Raw genomic sequence first — 15,723 nt, 5'->3', positions numbered from 1 at the left:
CTTCTGATTGGCTGATCCTGTGCTGCAGGTCTGGGCTTCAGCATCGCGGGGGGTGTGGGAAACCAACACGTCCCTGGAGACAACAGCATCTACGTCACCAAGATCATCGAAGGAGGAGCCGCACATAAAGACGGGCGACTGCAGATCGGAGACAAGATCCTCGCTGTGAGTTTGAACATCTGAGATCAGGATGAGTGTGTTTCTTCATCAGGTTTGTAGAAATGTAGCACTGCATCAGTGTTTCATCAATGGATGCTCTGCAGTGAATGGGTGCCGTCAGAATGAGAGTCTGATAAAAACATCCCAATAATCCACAGCACTCCAGTCCATCAGTGAACATCTGGAGAAGACAAAACCTGAAACACATCCAGCATTAAGATGATTTTAACTCAAACACATAGAGTCTATAATCCAGAATAACACTTCCTCCAGTGAAAAAGTGTTCTGTTCTGAATCAGGAGAGAAATCTGCACAGATCAAGCAGCGTTTAAACAGCTCTAAACTAATCTGTGAGAGACAACAGCAGATGCACTTTCTCACTGGAGGAAGTGTTATTATGGATTATAGACTTGTATTTTAAGTGAAAAAAGTAATAGTTAAAAAGGTCTTGATCATGGATTTGTAGCTTTTATATCTCTGAGGTCCACAAATTCCTGTGTAAAACATGACATGAGGTGTATCTGATGATAATCATGGACGTTCAGTGATGCTGGTTTTATTGAATGACAATGATATACAGTGTGTGTGTCTGTGTGTGTGTGTGTGTGTTTAGGTGAATAATATGTATCTAGAGGACGTGATGCATGAAGACGCTGTAGCGGTGCTGAAAAACACAGGAGACGTGGTTTATCTGAGAGTAGCCAAAACTCTTCATCATCATCAAGACGCCTACAATCCTCCTGACATCACCAGCTGTGAGCGAACACACTCCCACGCACACACACACACACACACACCGAGAGACACACACAACTGATCTCTGACGTCTGTGTGTTTCTGCAGCGTATTCTCCTCATATGGACATGTCTGATTACCCACAAGCCCTCAGTCCCTCGTCTCCACGCCGTTACTCCCCCATCCCTAAAGGACTGCTGCTGGGGGACGAGGACATTCCCAGGTCAACACACACACACACACACACACACACACACACACCTTCTGCTGCTCTCACAGAGTCTGACAGACACAAACGTTACTGTACTGGTCTGCTGTAAGCGTGTGCTGGTGTGTGCAGGGAGCCGCGGCGTGTGGTGATCCTCAGAGGCTCCACGGGGCTCGGCTTCAATATCGTGGGAGGAGAGGATGGTGAGGGGATCTTCATCTCCTTCATTCTGACAGGAGGAGCTGCAGATCTGAGCGGAGAGCTGAGGAAAGGAGATCAGATCCTGAGTGTACGTCTCACACACACACACACTCACACACACTCTCACACACACAGACACACACACACACACACACACACACACACTCTCACACACACATACACACTCACACACACACACACACAGACACACACACGTTTGTTTTTGTGTAAAGTGTGTTCATCCCATAGGTGTAATGGTTTTTATTCTGTAGAAACTGTATATTCTATCTCCCTTCACCAACCCTACACCTAACCCTAACCCTCACAGGAAACTTTGTGCATTTTTACTTTCTCAAAAAAACTCATTCTGTATGATTTATAAGTGTTTTGAAAAATGGGGACATGGGTTATGTCCTCATAAGTCACCCTCTCCTTGTAATACCTGTGTCATACCCATGTCATTATACACACACACACACACACACACAAACACACACACTCACACACACACGCACACACACAGACACACACACTCACACACACTCTCACACACACACACACTCACACACACTCACACACACACACACACACACACACACACTCACACACACACACACACACACTCACACACACACACACTCACACACACACACATATAAATTCTTTATTTGGATTAAAAGATAAGCATATATCATGACTTAATCCAAATTTGACAGAAAGATGTACAACAGCAGCCAATATCTCAGTCCATTTTGCACATTAAGGGTAAAGGTGGCACCTGCGCCTCCATATGTAGAGGCTACCGATTACTGCTGATACAGAGCAATATCTCGTCAGTTTTTTGGCCTTATTCTTATGTAGTCCACACACACTCACACTCACTCACACACACACACACTCACACTCACACACACACTCACACACACACACACACACACACACACTCACACACACACACACACACTCACACACACACACACACACACACACACACACTCACACACACACACACACACACTCACACACACTCACACACACACACACTCACACACACACACACACTCACACACACACACACACACACACACACACACTCAGCTGCTGTAATGTGCTGCTGCAGGTGAATGGTGTGGATCTGCGTCGAGCGACTCATGAGCAGGCCGCAGCGGCGCTGAAGAACGCAGGACAGACAGTCACCATCATCGCCCAGTACAGACCAGAGGGTGAGACCAGCTCAATAACCCTGACCTGACACACCGGATCAAAGCTTCACACGTGTGTGTGTGTGTGTGTGTGTGTGTGTGTGTGTGTGTGTTCAGAGTACAGCAGGTTCGAGGCGAAGATCCATGACCTGCGGGAGCAGCTGATGAACAATAGTTTAGTTTCTGCGGCAGCATCTTTACACAGCGGGAAGAGAAGCTTCTTCATCAGGTTCTGAAGACAGACAAATGTTATTATGATGTATAATAACATTTTTCTGTTTTATTATACATTCAAATGTATTTCTGTGATGCTCCGCTGTATTTTCAGCATCATTCCTCCAGTCTTCAGTGTCACATGATCTTCAGAAATCATTCTGATATGATGATTTATTATCAGAATCATCAACAGTTGTGCTGACAAAAAAATGCAGATTACCTGGTTGTCAGAATAATCATTAGTTACAATCCTAGATTAGTTAAAATATTTCTAAATACAACTGCATTGTTTTACTTTTTATAATTAAAAGACAAATATTTTTTCATTGAAGATTTCGTAAAAATAGTGTTAAAATATTGTCTTGTTCTAGTGAACCAAGTCTCTGTATTTAGTCTCAACTGGTAGGTTCAGTGTATTGTCACACCTCTAGTGTTGATGAGCGGTGATATAGCTCGTAATCTTCCAGGTGTATTCATCAGGTCAACCATATTCTCATGAAAAAGAATATTAGTTTGAATAAAGAAAGCAATAACTTTGTCGTAGTATCCTTTCAGATGTTGAAGTTGTCCCAGTCATTGCATGCTCTGCATATGATCCCTGCGTCCGGAAAATAGTTCAGCCTCAGGATTGTGTTTGCTTAACCTTGAGTAGTCAAAGCTAACATTCACATTTGTCTTAATTTCTCTGATTTCAAACATTAAACCACAGAGCTTTTATTTTGGTGGAAGACAATTCATGAAAATGTATATATTTTTTAAGATTTTTACTCCCATGTGTTGCTTGGAGAGTCCATACACATGATGCTGCTGGCACTGACTGTGTGTGTGTGTGTGTGTGTGTGTGTGTGTGCAGGGCTCTGTTTGACTATGATAAGACGGCGGACGGTGGCTTCCTGTCGCAGGCGCTGAGCTTTAACTTTGGAGACGTTCTGCAGGTGTTTGACTGCAGCGATGAGGAGTGGTGGCAGGCCGGAAAACTGACCCCACACGGAGAGATGGAGGAGACCGGATACATTCCCAGCAAGAGGAGGTGTGTGTGTGTGTGTGTGTGTGTGTGAGAGAGAGTGTGTGTGTGTGTGTGTGTGTGTGTGTGTGTGTGAGAGAGAGTGTGTGTGTGTGAGAGAGAGTGTGTGTGTGTGAGAGAGAGAGTGTGTGTGTGTGTGTGAGAGAGTGTGTGTGTGTGTGTGTGTGTGTGTGTGTGTGTGAGAGAGAGTGTGTGTGTGTGAGAGAGAGTGTGTGTGTGTGAGAGAGAGAGTGTGTGTGTGTGTGTGTGTGTGTGTCAAGTCAAGTTTATTTATATAGCTCTTTAAACAAAATACACTGCGTCAAAGCAACTGAACAACATTCATTAGGAAAACAGTGTGTCAATAATGCAGAATGATAGTTAATATTGTTATTTTACCTGCAGAATCTGATCTCAATAAAGTTAAAAGACAAGATATAAGTAACTGTCAGTAAATTAAAATAATTTGGATTTGCATTGTAAATACTCATGTTCAGTAAAATACATAATGGAATCAAACAAAATTGTAACTTCCTAAAATTATTTATTTTTCACTTCTGCCAACAGTGTTTGAAATGTTTTACATTTTCAACATTGAGTCCATAAAACAAATAACAGCTAAACATCCAACAGACTCCTCTCTGAACACCTCTCTCTCTCTCTCTCTCAAACACAGTTTACATACAACATTAAACCGTTACATTTCTCCTCTCTCTCTCTCTCTCTCACACACACACACACACACACTCTCTCTCTCTCTCAGAGTATAGAATATAAATATGACGTATTTTCAGTTGTTTCATACTTTTTTGTTATGTACAGTACAGACCAAAAGTTTGGACACACCTTCTCATTCAAAGAGTTTTCTTTATTTTTATGACTATGAAAATTGTAGATTCACACTGAAGGCATCAAAACTATGAATTAACACATGTGGAATTATATATGGAATTATATACATAACAAAAAAGCGTGAAACAACCAAAAATATGTAATATTCTTGGTTCTTCAAAGTGGCCACTTTTTGCTTTGATTACTGCTTTGCACACTCTTGGCTTTCTCTTGATGAGCTTCAAGAGGTAGTCACCTGAAATGGTCTTCCAACAGTCTTGAAGGAGTTCCCCGAGAGATGCTTAGCACTTGTTGTCCCTTTTGCCTTCTGTCTGCAGTCCAGCTCACCCCTAAACCATCTGGATTGGGTTCAGGTCCGGTGACTGTGGAGGCCAGGTCATCATCACTCTCCTTCTTCCTCAAATAGCCCTTGATGCCTTCAGTGTGACTCTACAATTTTCATAGTCATGAAAATAAAGAAAACTCTTTGAATGAGAAGGTGTGTCTAAACTTTTGGTCTGTACTGTACATAACAAAAAAGTATGAAACAACTTAAAATACGTCATATTTATATTCTGTAATGTATATATATATATATATATATATATATATATATATATATATATATATATGCACTTCTCATGATTGGGTAATCGCGGCAGCTACATTTGTTTTTCTGATTAATTGTTTTGCTCTATGAGAAAGACAAGGTAACAAAATATTCGGGGCTTATGCCCCCTTAGCCCAGCCCTAGCGCCGCCCCTGGAATGCGTTTTTTTGACGGCCTGCTAGCGGATCATTAGGGGCCGTTCACATCACGTCTTTTGCGCGCGCAAGTTCGTTATTTCCAATGTAGGCGCGCGGTATGCGCGCTCATAAAGCAACGCGCGCGCGTCGCACCGCATCGAGTTAAAAACATCTAAACTTTTCAGAATGCCGCAAGCGCACCGCAGGTCATGTGACAATAACTAACCAATCAGCTTCATCCTTTCCCGTATCAACGTTGAAAGCTCAGCTTAGATGAAGGAACAGCTGTTCATAGCTGTATATGGATTGCCATTTTGAAACGAATTTAGTAGCAGAGCTACTGCGAGCGATTTTTAGTGCTGCAAATCCATTTATCCTTTGCTGAAATTTCCGCGTCTTCATTGAGAGAGAGCGTGTCATGGATGCTTAGCAACGACAGACGCCTCAGGAGCACTTCTGCCCGAGCGCTTTGGAAAGAAGGAGAAAGCGGCGCGACTAGCGTTTTCCACGCGTTTTTAGGCGCGAACTATTGAAGACAAAAGCGATGACCCTCGGTACCTCTCAGGCTGACATGTTGATGTGATGTGATATCTGATTTAAGTGGGCGTGGTGTGTGTAAGGTAGAGAGGGCATGACTGATGATAGTGTTCTGATCCAGTCACGACGCTATTCTCAGCCTGCGCTCCAGCTGAGTAATTAACTTTATTTAAAAAAATAATTTATATATTTTATATTCAAACTGAAAACATGATGTGATTAACACTCAAGTCATTCAAGTCATCGTGTCTCAAGTCAAGTCAAGTCCCGAGTCTTTAACTTCCAAGTCCGAGTCAAGTCTCAAGTCCTAAAAATAGCGACTCGAGTCGACTCGAGTCCAAGTCACCAAGTCACAAGTCCCCATGTCTGGTTAAAGACAGTTCATCATTGAGTTCAGTGATGTCATCTCTGTTCAGTTTAAATAGTGTCTGTGCATTTATTTGCAATCAAGTCAAATAAATGCATGGATTAACATTTCTGCATTTGACATTGAGAGCATAGGTCGTAATTTAGATATATTTTTGAGATGGAAAAATGCAGTTTTACAAATGCTAGACACGTGTCTTTCTAAGGAAAGATTGCGATCAAGTAGCACACCTAGGTTCCTAACTGATGACGAAGAATTGACAGAGCAGCCATCAAGTCTTAGACAGTGTTCTAGGTTATTACAAGCAGAGTTTTTAGGTCCTATAATTAACACCTCTGTTTTTTCTGAATTTAGCAGTAAGAAATTACTCGTCATCCAGTTTTTTATATCGACTATGCATTCCATTAGTTTTTCAAATTGGTGTGTTTCACCGGGCCGTGAAGAAATATAGAGCTGAGTATCATCAGCATAACAGTGAAAGCTAACACCATGTTTCCTGATGATATCTCCCAAGGGTAACATATAAAGCGTGAAGAGTAGCGGCCCTAGTACTGAGCCTTGAGGTACTCCATACTGCACTTGTGATCGATATGATACATCTTCATTCACTGCTATGAACTGATGGCGGTCATATAAGTATGATTTAAACCATGCTAATGCACTTCCACTGATGCCAACAAAGTGTTCAAGTCTATGCAAAAGAATGCTGTGGTCAATTGTGTCAAACGCAGCACTAATATCCAATAAAACTAATAGAGAGATACACCCACGATCAGATGATAAGAGCAGATCATTTGTAACTCTAAGGAGAGCAGTCTCAGTACTATGATACGGTCTAAATCCTGACTGGAAATCCTCACATATACCATTTTTCTCTAAGAAGGAATATAATTGTGAGGATACCACCTTTTCTAGTATCTTGGACAGAAAAGGGAGATTCGAGATTGATCTATAATTAACTAGTTCTCTGGGGTCAAGTTGTGGTTTTTTGATGAGAGGCTTAATAACAGCCAGTTTGAAGGTTTTGGGGACATATCCTAATGACAATGAGGAATTAATAATAGTCAGAGGAGGATCTATGACTTCTGGAAACACCTCTTTTAGGAGCTTAGATGGTATAGGGTCTAACATACATGTTGTAAGTTTAGATGATTTAACAAGTTTATACAATTCTTCCTCTCCTATAGTAGAGAATGAGTGGAACTGTTCCTCAGGGGGTCTATAGTGCACTGTCTGATGTGATACTGTGTGTGTGTGTGTGAGAGAGAGTGAGAGTGTGTGTGTGTGTGTATGAGAGAGAGAGAGTGTGTGTGTGTGTGTGTATGGGAGAGAGAGAGAGAGAGAGAGATAGTGTGTGTGTATGAGAGAGAGAGAGAGAGTGTGTGTGTGTGTTTGTGTGTATGAGAGAGAGAGAGTGTGTGTGTGTGTGTTAATCACTGTGCTTCACTCTTGAGTGATGACTGACTGACAGTGACTCTGAATATGAAACTGAGTGTCACTCACAGCAGCTGATCAGGTGTGTGTGTGTGTGTGTGTGTGTGTGTGTGTGTGTGTAGGGTGGAGAGGAAGGAATGGTCCCGTCTGAAGACGCAAGGCAGAGACGCCGTCGGTGGTGAGTGAGTGTGTGTGAGTCTGGTGTGTTGCTCACGGCGGGTCACATAATGCTGACTCTGTGTGTGTGTGTGTGTGTTTCAGGACGCAGTGAATACATCGTCAGCTATGAGACGGTGATTCAGGCTGAAGGTAAGTCTCCCATCACTGGAGGACACTGATGTCAGAGTGTGTTCTGCTGACTGACTGTGATGTCACTTCCTGTCCCACAGTGCACTACGCTCGTCCCGTCATCATCCTCGGGCCGAGCAAGGACCGCGTCAATGACGATCTGCTCTCTGAGTTCCCCGACAAGTTCGGCTCCTGCGTCCCACGTAAGATACTGTTAGCAGACGTTACACAGAACATTTCTCCATTCTGGTGCGCTACTTTTCCTTCATTTTTCTGTACACACACACGTCTCACATCTGTTCCAGTCAACAAGCTTCACACTCGCTCGTTCTCTCTCTCTGGTTGATTCATTCTAATTCAGTTAAATGAACATCTTCTTGGTGCTTCTGTATTTCACTAAAGAACTGACTGCACCTCTGACAAGCTGTAGATAATATATCCTAACAGATGAAGATTACTGTTATCTGTTCAGTCAGATCCTGTGCTGTAAAACACTCATGACAGCCGTAGTCCACGCAGACCCATAATAATCACTGCAGACAATCCTTTTGGGCAGGAACTCATTTAAACACAGATATCAGACAGCAGTTGTGTCTAAAGTGAATGGAAACAGACGTATATTGTGTTCAAGATTCTGCTTCTCTGGTAAATGTGTCACGGTTTTCGAGACAGAAGCACAGCCTTGTAGAGTCTGATGCAGTAGTAACTAATAACCCTGGTCTGAATGACCTGAGACACACAAACACTGAGACACACACACTGAGACACACACACTGAGACACACACACTGAGGCACACACACTGAGGCACACACGCTGAGACACACACACTGAGACACACACGCTGAGACACACACACTGAGACACACACACTGAGACACACACACTGAGGCACACACTGAGGCACACACACTGAGGCACACACACTGAGGCACACACACTGAGACACACACACTGAGACACACACACTGAGGCACACACTGAGACACACACACTGAGGCACACACACTGAGACACACACACTGAGGCACACACGCTGAGACACACACACTGAGACACACACACTGAGGCACACACTGAGACACACAAACACTGAGGCACACACACTGAGACACACACACTGAGACACACACACTGAGGCACACACACTGAGGCACACACACTGAGACACACACACTGAGGCACACACTGAGACACACAAACACTGAGGCACACACACTGAGACACACACACTGAGGCACACACGCTGAGACACACACACTGAGACACACACACTGAGGCACACACTGAGACACACACACTGAGGCACACACGCTGAGACACACACACTGAGACACACACACTGAGACACACAAACACTGAGGCACACACACTGAGACACACACGCTGAGGCACACACGCTGAGACACACACACTGAGACACACACACTGAGACACACAAACACTGAGGCACACACACTGAGACACACACGCTGAGGCACACACGCTGAGACACACACGCTGAGGCACACACACTGAGGCACACACACTGAGGCACACACACTGAGAAACACACACTGAGACACACACACTGAGACACACACTGAGGCGCACACACTGAGGCACACACACTGAGGCGCACACACTGAGGCACACACACTGAGACACACACACTGAGGCACACACAATGAGGCACACACACTGAGACACACACACTGAGACACACACACTGAGGCACACACACTGAGACACACACACTGAGGCACACACACTGAGACACACACACTGAGGCACACACACTGAGGCACACACACTGAGGCGCACACACTGAGACACACACACTGAGACACACACACTGAGGCACACACACTGAGACACACACACTGAGGCACACACACTGAGGCACACACACTGAGACACACACACTGAGGCACACACACTGAGGCACACACTGAGGCACACACACTGAGGCACACACACTGAGGCACACACACTGAGACACACACTGAGGCACACACTGAGGCACACACACTGAGGCACACACACTGAGGCACACACACTGAGACACACACTGAGGCACACACACTGAGGCACACACACTGAGGCACACACAATGAGGCACACACACTGAGACACACACACTGAGACACACACACTGAGGCACACACACTGAGACACACACACTGAGGCACACACTGAGACACACACACTGAGACACACACTGAGACACACACTGAGACACACACACTGAGACACACACACTGAGGCACACACACTGAGACACACACTGAGGCGCACACACTGAGGCACACACACTGAGGCACACACACTGAGACACACACACTGAGACACACACACTGAGGCACACACACTGAGGCACACACACTGAGACACACACACTGAGGCACACACTGAGACACACACACTGAGACACACACTGAGACACACACACTGAGGCACACACACTGAGGCACACACACTGAGACACACACACTGAGGCGCACACACTGAGGCGCACACACTGAGGCACACACACTGAGGCACACACACTGAGACACACACACTGAGACACACACACTGAGGCACACACACTGAGGCACACACTGAGACACACACTGAGGCACACACACTGAGACACACACACTGAGACACACACTGAGGCACACACTGAGGCACACACACTGAGGCACACACACTGAGGCACACACACTGAGACACACACTGAGGCACACACACTGAGGCACACACACTGAGGCACACACAATGAGGCACACACACTGAGACACACACACTGAGACACACACACTGAGGCACACACACTGAGACACACACACTGAGGCACACACTGAGACACACACACTGAGACACACACTGAGACACACACACTGAGACACACACACTGAGGCACACACACTGAGACACACACTGAGGCGCACACACTGAGGCACACACACTGAGGCACACACACTGAGACACACACACTGAGACACACACACTGAGGCACACACACTGAGGCTCACACACTGAGACACACACACTGAGGCACACACTGAGACACACACACTGAGACACACACTGAGACACACACACTGAGGCACACACACTGAGGCACACACACTGAGACACACACACTGAGGCACACACACTGAGGCGCACACACTGAGGCGCACACACTGAGGCACACACACTGAGGCACACACACTGAGACACACACACTGAGACACACACACTGAGGCACACACACTGAGGCACACACTGAGACACACACTGAGGCACACACACTGAGACACACACTGAGGCACACACTGAGGCACACACACTGAGACACACACACTGAGGCACACACAATGAGACACACACACTGAGGCACACACACTGAGGCACACACACTGAGGCACACACACTGAGGCACACACTGAGGCACACACTGAGACACACACTGAGACACACACACTGAGACACACACTGAGGCACACACTGAGGCGCACACACTGAGACACACACACTGAGGCACACACACTGAGACACACACAAACTGAGGCACACACACTGAGGCACACACACTGAGACACACACACTGAGGCACACACACTGAGACACACACACTGAGACACACACTGAGACACACACACTGAGGCACACACACTGAGGCACACACACTGAGGCACACACACTGAGACACACACACTGAGGCTAACACACTGAGACACACACACTGAGACACACACAATGAGACACACACTGAGGCTAACACACTGAGACACACACACTGAGACACACACACACTGAGGCACACACACTGAGGCACACACACTGAGACACACACACTGAGGCACACACACTGAGGCACACACACTGAGGCACACACACTGAGGCACACACACTGAGACACACACACTGAGACACACACTGAGGCGCACACACTGAGGCGCACACACTGAGACGCACACACTGAGACACACACACTGAGACACACACACTGAGACACACACACTGAGAGGCACACACACTGAGACACACACACTGAGGCACACACACTGAGACACACACACTGAGACACACACACTGAGACGCACACACTGAGACGCACACACTGAGACGCACACACTGAGACGCACACACTGAGGCACACACTGAGACGCACACACTGAGACGCACACACTGAGGCGCACACACTGAGACACACACACTGAGAGGCACACACACTGAGACACACACACTGAGGCACACACACTGAGGCACACACACTGAGACACACACACTGAGACACACACACTGAGGCACACACACTGAGACACACACACTGAGACACACACACTGAGACACACACACTGAGGCACACACACTGAGGCACACACACTGAGACACACACACTGAGGCACACACACTGAGGCACACACACTGAGACACACACACTGAGACACACACACTGAGGCACACACACTGAGACACACACACTGAGACACACACTGAGACACACACACTGAGACACACACACTGAGACACACACACTGAGACACACACTGAGGCACACACACTGAGGCACACACACTGAGACACACACACTGAGGCACACACACTGAGACACACACACTGAGGCACACACACTGAGACACACACACTGAGACACACACTGAGGCACACACACTGAGGCACACACACTGAGGCACACACACTGAGACACACACACTGAGGCACACACACTGAGGCACACACACTGAGACACACACACTGAGGCACACACACTGAGGCACACACACTGAGGCACACACACTGAGGCACACACACTGAGGCACACACACTGAGGCACACACACTGAGACACACACAATGAGGCACACACACTGAGACACACACTGAGACACACACACTGAGACACACACACTGAGACACACACACTGAGGCACACACACTGAGGCACACACACTGAGACACACACACTGAGACACACACACTGAGGCACACACACTGAGGCACACACACTGAGACACACACACTGAGGCACACACACTGAGGCACACACACTGAGACACACACACTGAGGCACACACACTGAGGCACACACACTGAGGCACACACACTGAGACACACACACTGAGGCACACACACTGAGGCACACACACTGAGACACACACACTGAGGCACACACAATGAGGCACACACACTGAGACACACACACTGAGGCACACACACTGAGGCACACACACTGAGACACACACACTGAGGCACACACACTGAGGCACACACACTGAGACACACACACTGAGGCACACACACTGAGACACACACACTGAGACACACACACTGAGACACACACTGAGACACACACACTGAGACACACACACTGAGACACACACTGAGGCACACACACTGAGGCACACACACTGAGGCACACACACTGAGACACACACACTGAGGCACACACACTGAGACACACACACTGAGGCACACACACTGAGACACACACACTGAGACACACACTGAGGCACACACACTGAGGCACACACACTGAGGCACACACACTGAGACACACACACTGAGGCACACACACTGAGGCACACACACTGAGACACACACACTGAGGCACACACACTGAGGCACACACACTGAGGCACACACACTGAGGCACACACACTGAGGCACACACACTGAGACACACACAATGAGGCACACACACTGAGGCACACACACTGAGGCACACACACTGAGACACACACACTGAGGCACACACACTGAGGCACACACACTGAGGCACACACACTGAGGCACACACACTGAGGCACACACACTGAGACACACACTGAGGCACACACACTGAGACACACACACTGAGACGCACACACTGAGACGCACACACTGAGACGCACACACTGAGACGCACACACTGAGACGCACACACTGAGACGCACACACTGAGACGCACACACTGAGGCACACACACTGAGGCACACACACTGAGGCACACACACTGAGACACACACTTCTCTGGTGATGCTGATAAACTCATGAGAGTCAGTGGAGTGTTCGTCCTGTGTTTGACAGACACCACGCGGCCCAAGCGCGAGTACGAGGTGGACGGCCGAGACTATCACTTCGTGTCTTCACGTGAACAGATGGAGAAGGACATTCAGAGCCACCGCTTCATCGAGGCCGGACAGTACAACAGCCACCTGTACGGCACCAGCGTCCAGAGCGTCAGACAGGTGGCCGAGCAGGTGAGAGACGGACGGAGAGATGGAGAGAGGGGCGGACGGATGGAGAGATGCTCATGTGTGTGTGTGTGTGTGTGTTTCAGCACGGGAAACACTGTATCCTGGATGTTTCAGCAAATGCAGTGAGGAGGTTACAGGCCGCCCAACTTCACCCCATCGCCATCTTTATACGACCCTCATCCCTGCAGAACATACTGTGAGTTTGTGCGTGTGTGTGTGTGTGTGTGTGTGTGTGAGAGTGAGTGTCTGTGTGTGTAACGCTGTCTGTGTGTGATTTCAGAGACATTAACAAGCGTGTGACGGAGGAGCAGGCTCGGAGAGCTCTAGACCGAGCTGTTAAACTGGAGCAGGACTTCATCGAGTGTTTCTCAGGTCAGACATCTTCCCAGTGCTGTGTGGACATGAACCGCTAAACACTCCCACTTCAGTCTCATTTATAATTTTTATAAGATTTTGAAGTAATAACATTTCAATTTAATTTTAATTTTAATTTTATTAACTTAGATGTGGGTTTGCCATTCTTACTAGTATGTTCTTTTAAGAAGGCTGTAAAAGTTTTTAATTCATATTTTAAATTACTTCTTTATTCGTCAAGTATATATATATATATATATATATATATATATATATATATATATATGAGGGGTGTAACGATACGGTTCGATACGATACACTGATGTCACGGTTCAGTACGTTTTAGATACAGCAAAATGTAAAAACATCTCAACTTTTCAGAATGTCGCAAGCGAACCGCGGGTCATGTGACAAGAACTAACCAATCAGCTTCATCCTTTCCCGTAACAATGTTGAAAGCTCAGCCAAGATGAAGGAACAGCTGATCATAGTTGTATATGGATTGCAATTTTGAAATAAATTTAGTAGCAGAGCTACTGCAAGCGATGTTTAGAGCTGCAAATCCATTTATACTTTGCTGAAATTTACACGTCTTCATGGAGAGAGCACGTCATGGTTGCTTAGCAAAGACAGACGCCTCATGAGTGCTTCTGCCCGAGCGCTTCGGAAAGGAGGAGAAAGACGCGCTTAGCGTTTTTAGGCGCTATATGTGAATGGCCCCTAAGGCGCTCGCTCACTCAGTATGCGCTGAAGGTTCGTTGCAAAATGTCTAATGTGATTCTTCTGCACAATCTGACTTTGCTGCAGCCTGGAATTGAACTACTGGTTTCGTCTGGTCAGAGGAGAACTGACCCCCAACTGAGCCTGGTTCCTCCCAAGGTTTTTTTCTCCATTCTGTCACCGATGGAGTTTCGGTTCCTTGCCGCTGTCGCCTCTGGCTTGCTTAGTTGGGGTCACTTCATCTACAGCGATATCATTGACTTGATTGCAAATTAAAACAGACACTATTTCAACTGAACAGAGATGACATCACTGAATTCAATGATGAACTGCCTTTAACTATCATTTTGCATTATTGACACACTGTTTTCCAAATGAATGTTGTTCAGTGCTTTGGCGCAATGTATTTTGTTTAAAGCACTATATAAATAAAGGTGATTGATTGATTGATTAACAGACCAGAAATAGAAGATCCTCCAATAACCAACAGGTCTGGTGTTTGAGTGCACTTTGAATTCCCTGTAAGCTATGA

The 15,723-nt window shown here is 46.5% G+C and overlaps 1 protein-coding gene across 1 annotated transcript in view; it reads left to right on the top strand.

Moving 5' to 3' along the window:
- The window catches only part of LOC127944625 (disks large homolog 4), a 55,634-nt gene that overhangs the window by 37,241 nt on the left and 2,670 nt on the right, over nucleotides 1-15,723 (top strand). Inside the window, exons 9-21 of the mRNA XM_052540701.1 lie at nucleotides 29-165; nucleotides 773-914; nucleotides 1,003-1,117; nucleotides 1,235-1,391; nucleotides 2,424-2,526; nucleotides 2,623-2,734; nucleotides 3,575-3,751; nucleotides 7,763-7,818; nucleotides 7,902-7,949; nucleotides 8,030-8,131; nucleotides 13,948-14,120; nucleotides 14,201-14,313; nucleotides 14,398-14,489. Of these exons, the coding sequence (XP_052396661.1) occupies nucleotides 29-165; nucleotides 773-914; nucleotides 1,003-1,117; nucleotides 1,235-1,391; nucleotides 2,424-2,526; nucleotides 2,623-2,734; nucleotides 3,575-3,751; nucleotides 7,763-7,818; nucleotides 7,902-7,949; nucleotides 8,030-8,131; nucleotides 13,948-14,120; nucleotides 14,201-14,313; nucleotides 14,398-14,489 (1,527 nt within the window). The remainder of the gene's footprint in view (nucleotides 1-28; nucleotides 166-772; nucleotides 915-1,002; nucleotides 1,118-1,234; nucleotides 1,392-2,423; nucleotides 2,527-2,622; nucleotides 2,735-3,574; nucleotides 3,752-7,762; nucleotides 7,819-7,901; nucleotides 7,950-8,029; nucleotides 8,132-13,947; nucleotides 14,121-14,200; nucleotides 14,314-14,397; nucleotides 14,490-15,723) is intronic.

Source organism: Carassius gibelio, chromosome A23, assembly GCF_023724105.1.
Source record: "Carassius gibelio isolate Cgi1373 ecotype wild population from Czech Republic chromosome A23, carGib1.2-hapl.c, whole genome shotgun sequence".
NCBI classification, from domain to species: Eukaryota; Metazoa; Chordata; class Actinopteri; order Cypriniformes; family Cyprinidae; genus Carassius; species Carassius gibelio.
Note: the sequence above shows the minus strand (reverse complement) of the source record. Positions and strands in the feature narration are given on the sequence as shown.